Source organism: Sinocyclocheilus anshuiensis, unplaced genomic scaffold (genome assembly GCF_001515605.1).
Source record: "Sinocyclocheilus anshuiensis isolate Anshui unplaced genomic scaffold, SAMN03320099.WGS_v1.1 scaffold774, whole genome shotgun sequence".
In the NCBI taxonomy this organism is placed as follows: Eukaryota; Metazoa; Chordata; class Actinopteri; order Cypriniformes; family Cyprinidae; genus Sinocyclocheilus; species Sinocyclocheilus anshuiensis.
This window is the reverse complement of record NW_015542393.1, coordinates 865,090-868,097: the sequence shown is the minus strand read 5'-3', so window position 1 is coordinate 868,097 and position 3,008 is coordinate 865,090. Positions and strand designations below refer to the sequence as shown.

Here is a 3,008-nt window from a genome sequence, read left to right as displayed (position 1 = left end):
TCGCATTTGCATAATTTCCAACATTTAGTGGACATAAGTTACAATATCTCACTATTTGTAAACCAAAGAATATCAAAGCCCAAATAAAAGCTAAAGAGTTTAACTCTTGAAATTGAAAGAAATTTAGACAGATGTATAATTTACTAAAGTTAGTTATGGGCTACTTATTGTGAAATAGCATTCTAATACAACAACAACAACAACAATAGGCTGAAATTGTTTGGCTCCCTAAAAACATGAGTGTGAAGGGCTGTGTTCGATACGACGATGATACTGTTTCTGTAGTCCAGCAGTGGACCGCGCTTAATTTGAATACAAGAACAGCGTTTAAAACGGAGTGGAAAATATAGGCTACAACAACAACAAGATTTAATCTGGCCGCAGAAGAACACAACCGGGGTTGCCATGATATAAAGAGACGTAATCCCCAAAACGGAAATATCAGTTTGCTGGCTGTATTTAATAAACATCTGTTTTACTAAATTCTGCTGAGGTAAAATTTAGTCTAGTCCCGTGATAGGCCTGCGTATCGTATCATGGCCTCTGTATCGGGATACATATGCGTGACAAGCTACTTTAGTGCCTTTAGACACGCTACACAACTCTTGTCACGCAAGGTATGACTGTCTTAATTACAGTGTATTTTGTTCATTTGCTTTCCCACACTCAATGATTCAGAAGATTGTGATTTCATAATTTATGGATTTAGAGAATTCTCAAGGACAGCCTTTAATTGCTTTTTGTAAACACTCCTTGGTAAACATTTGTAAGCATACGTTGACACATTATATTGTGTTTATAAATATGTGTGTGTGTGTGTATAGGCTACCTACTTAACCATATTATGAGACAACTTTTTGTCCAGAAGTGAGCTAAACCTAAACCTGACAAAATCTCCCAAAACCTAATTTGGGAATGTCCTGATTTGTAAAAACAGTATAAAAATAAAGTAAATAAAATGTATTGATTCATTTTAATTGATTCATTTAGGGTTGGGTGTGGGATATGCCCCTAAGTAAACATGTGGGTGTGGGCGTTGAAAGCAAAATTTACACAGGACTCCATACAAGATATAAAAACTCATAGTTCAAAAAGCCAAACAGACTGAGGACGACAGCAGAGAAGGAAACATCTGAGAACAAACAATTACAGGACCATGAAACTTTACATCCTTTTCAGTTTTCTGCTTTTGGCTGGTAAGAAATTACAATGCAATTGCCAAATGGACATTTGCTTAATACTGGACCATGTTATTTAAACTTGAAATATATATATATATTTTAATTTAGTCCAATTTAATATATCTAATATTTAAATGTTTATCTTCTAAAATTTAGATTTAGTCTGAAATGAGTCTTTAGATGTCATTTTATCGTGAGCATTACAGTATATGATTTGATAAAGTTCACAGAAGTTTTGTGGTGTGTTATTGTAAAACACTGCAAAAACAGTAAACATGCAAATTAAAATTCAGTGTAACCACTGTTGTAACAAACAAAAAGTAACGCAAATTAAAGTCTCAATGTGTCTCCTTTTCAGTGCTTTGGGGCTCTCGTGTTGATGCCAGTGAAGGTATTGACAGGAAAGACAAACAGACAAATAAAAAACATACAGAAAGCATAATGTAAGCAACAGGAATGAGTTTAATATATATATACAGTGGGTACGGAAAGTATTCATTAATAAGGAAAAAAATTAACTTAAATGATTTTAGCAAATGGCTGCAATATAACAAAGAGTGAAAAATTTAAGGGGGTCTGAATACTTTCCGTACCCACTGTATATATATATATATTAAAAAACACTTTTCTTTTCATTTCAGTGAAATTTGGCCCCCTCTGCAGTGGTAACCCAATTAACAGCAAAAGAGGATGTGATAAAGAAGGCTGCGGATTCTATGGAGCCAAACGGTAAATTGTGTATTTGTGTGTTTCTTCTAACCACCTTTATAAATGACGCTATTTTTAAACAAGTTATGTTTTCATAGCTCTTTCCATAAATCATTGATTACACATTTGTAGTGCAGGCCGTGCTATGATACATTGATATCATTATTCTGTTTGGAATATGTTGTCACTCGAACTTGGCACTACCCAACAACCCAGTGTTATCAAAGATCTTTATTCTGCACCATAGATGAGTTTACATATTAATTAAAAAGGATGTTAGAAATTGTTATCATTTACTCACCCTCATGCCTTTTCAAACCTACATGACTTTCTTTCCTCTGTTGAATACAAAAGAAAATATTTTGCAGACTAACAAGGCAGTTTTATAAGTTTTACTGCAGTTTTACTAACAAGTTATTATTCACTGAATGACTGGCTACAAGACCAGCGGCATTGCTTGGAATTGTGAGCCTCCTCGGTTGAAATCGCATTCTGGGCACCTTCATACCCACGGGCCCATGTAACTCTGTTACTGCCATGCACAAGACACACATGAACAAACAAAGTTTGATGTCATCAACATCAGATTACTTTTCTCTGAAGTGTATGTTTGTTTGTGCTGCACTGACAGTACGCACGGGTCACATGAGGGTCTTGACATTGTGTGTGCTGATGGAGCCACAGTTTATGCTCCATTTGATGTGAAGCTGAACGGCAAAGCTGCACCATACAAAAAGAACAATGCTATCAATGATGGCATTAATTTGAGCGGAGAAGGTTTGTACTTACATCTTCACATCTGTTTAATGCTCTAAAAGCATTAATAACAATGTAGCACAACTTACTTTTATAGACTTTCATGTTCGTAGAAAATAAAGTGCTTGCTTCATAAAATACTACTACTATTATAGGACATGTGGAAAAAGATTTCTTACATTAAATTCATAATCTCACAATAATCTCATATCTCCCCACATTATCTTTTTGGCAGGTCTCTGCTTCAAGCTGTTCTATGTTAAGCCGGACAGTTACTCTGGGACCCTGACGAAAGGGCAGAAGATCGGAACTCTGCTCCCAATGCAGAAGGTTTATCCTGGAATCACTTCCCATATTCACGTT

General features: G+C 35.3%; 1 protein-coding gene across 1 annotated transcript in view; it reads left to right on the top strand.

Annotated features, from left to right (window-relative positions):
• Positions 1-1,120: 1,120 nt before the first annotated feature.
• LOC107692813 (leukocyte cell-derived chemotaxin-2-like) overlaps positions 1,121-3,008 on the top strand; it is an 8,607-nt gene continuing 6,719 nt past the window's right edge. The window contains exons 1-4 of the mRNA XM_016492015.1: positions 1,121-1,196; positions 1,540-1,572; positions 1,823-1,910; positions 2,521-2,666. Of these exons, the coding sequence (XP_016347501.1) occupies positions 1,157-1,196; positions 1,540-1,572; positions 1,823-1,910; positions 2,521-2,666 (307 nt within the window). The 5' untranslated portion in view covers positions 1,121-1,156. The remainder of the gene's footprint in view (positions 1,197-1,539; positions 1,573-1,822; positions 1,911-2,520; positions 2,667-3,008) is intronic.